General features: G+C 47.9%; 1 protein-coding gene across 1 annotated transcript; it reads left to right on the forward strand.

Annotated features, from left to right (window-relative positions):
* Window positions 1–206: 206 nt before the first annotated feature.
* On the forward strand, window positions 207–357 carry SARC_13497 (hypothetical protein; the record flags this gene model as incomplete). Its single annotated transcript, XM_014292371.1, has 1 exon — window positions 207–357. A coding segment is annotated over one exon (151 nt), but the record flags the coding sequence as incomplete, so codon positions are not given.
* Between the last annotated feature and the right edge of the window lie 524 nt (window positions 358–881).

Consider the following 881-nt stretch of genomic DNA (forward strand, 5'->3'; position numbering starts at 1 on the left):
ACAAGAAGGACGGTTACAAGCAGGCGATAGGCCACTGCTTGCGTTGGACTAAAAAGGCACGCACGTGGTCCACTGCTATGAGCTCGGTCTGGGGCAGGTGGTAGATGTGGTGCGATGAGACGGACCTGGAGTGCTACACACAGCTGGTACCTTGGCCTTAGAGTAAATATGTACTTCACAAGCGATACGACAAGCTGTTGAAGCACATGTTCTCGGATGAGAAGAAAAGGCCACACTTCAAGCGCCAAGTTGAGAAGTGCTTTGCCTTTGCTCAGTCGGGAACGTACAGGCGAGGAAGCCTTCGGGCTTGGGGCGAGTTGCAGTTGTCCGAAGATGGGGTGGAAGTGTCAGCACGCTGTTAGTTGCCGTAGTGAAATCCTCAAGGGTGAGGTAGGGCGGACGAACTCCACCTCCCAAGTGGGGGTGGAGAGTAAGCTCTATGATATACGCACGGGAAATGTGCATATGTAGTTTTTCTTCTTCTTTGTCTTAACTTTTTTTTAGACGTATATGGGGTAGGGTCTCTAGACGACTGTGCTCAGACACAGTAAGGCTACGATGGTGTATCATGCACGCTCTCCTGGCACACAATCATAGCGGAGGGTTGTGATTGACTGTGAACTGAGCCCTAGGGTTTTAGGGTAAGGGTTTGGCCGACCCAAATCTGGGCCTAGATTTGGGCCGACCAGGCCTGTCATCAGTTTTCAGGAAATTTGTGTCATCATTATTCTATGGGAATTCACATATGTGAATTCGCATGGTAATATTGCAAAAGTATAATGAAGTTGCGTGTGGCACATAGGGTGCCACAAGCTACATATCTATTCTTATGAACTGTATTAGGTCTTATCAATAAACTGTATTAGGTCTTATCAATAAAC

This window comes from Sphaeroforma arctica (genome assembly GCF_001186125.1).
Source record: "Sphaeroforma arctica JP610 unplaced genomic scaffold supercont1.3360, whole genome shotgun sequence".
Taxonomy (NCBI): Eukaryota; class Ichthyosporea; order Ichthyophonida; genus Sphaeroforma; species Sphaeroforma arctica.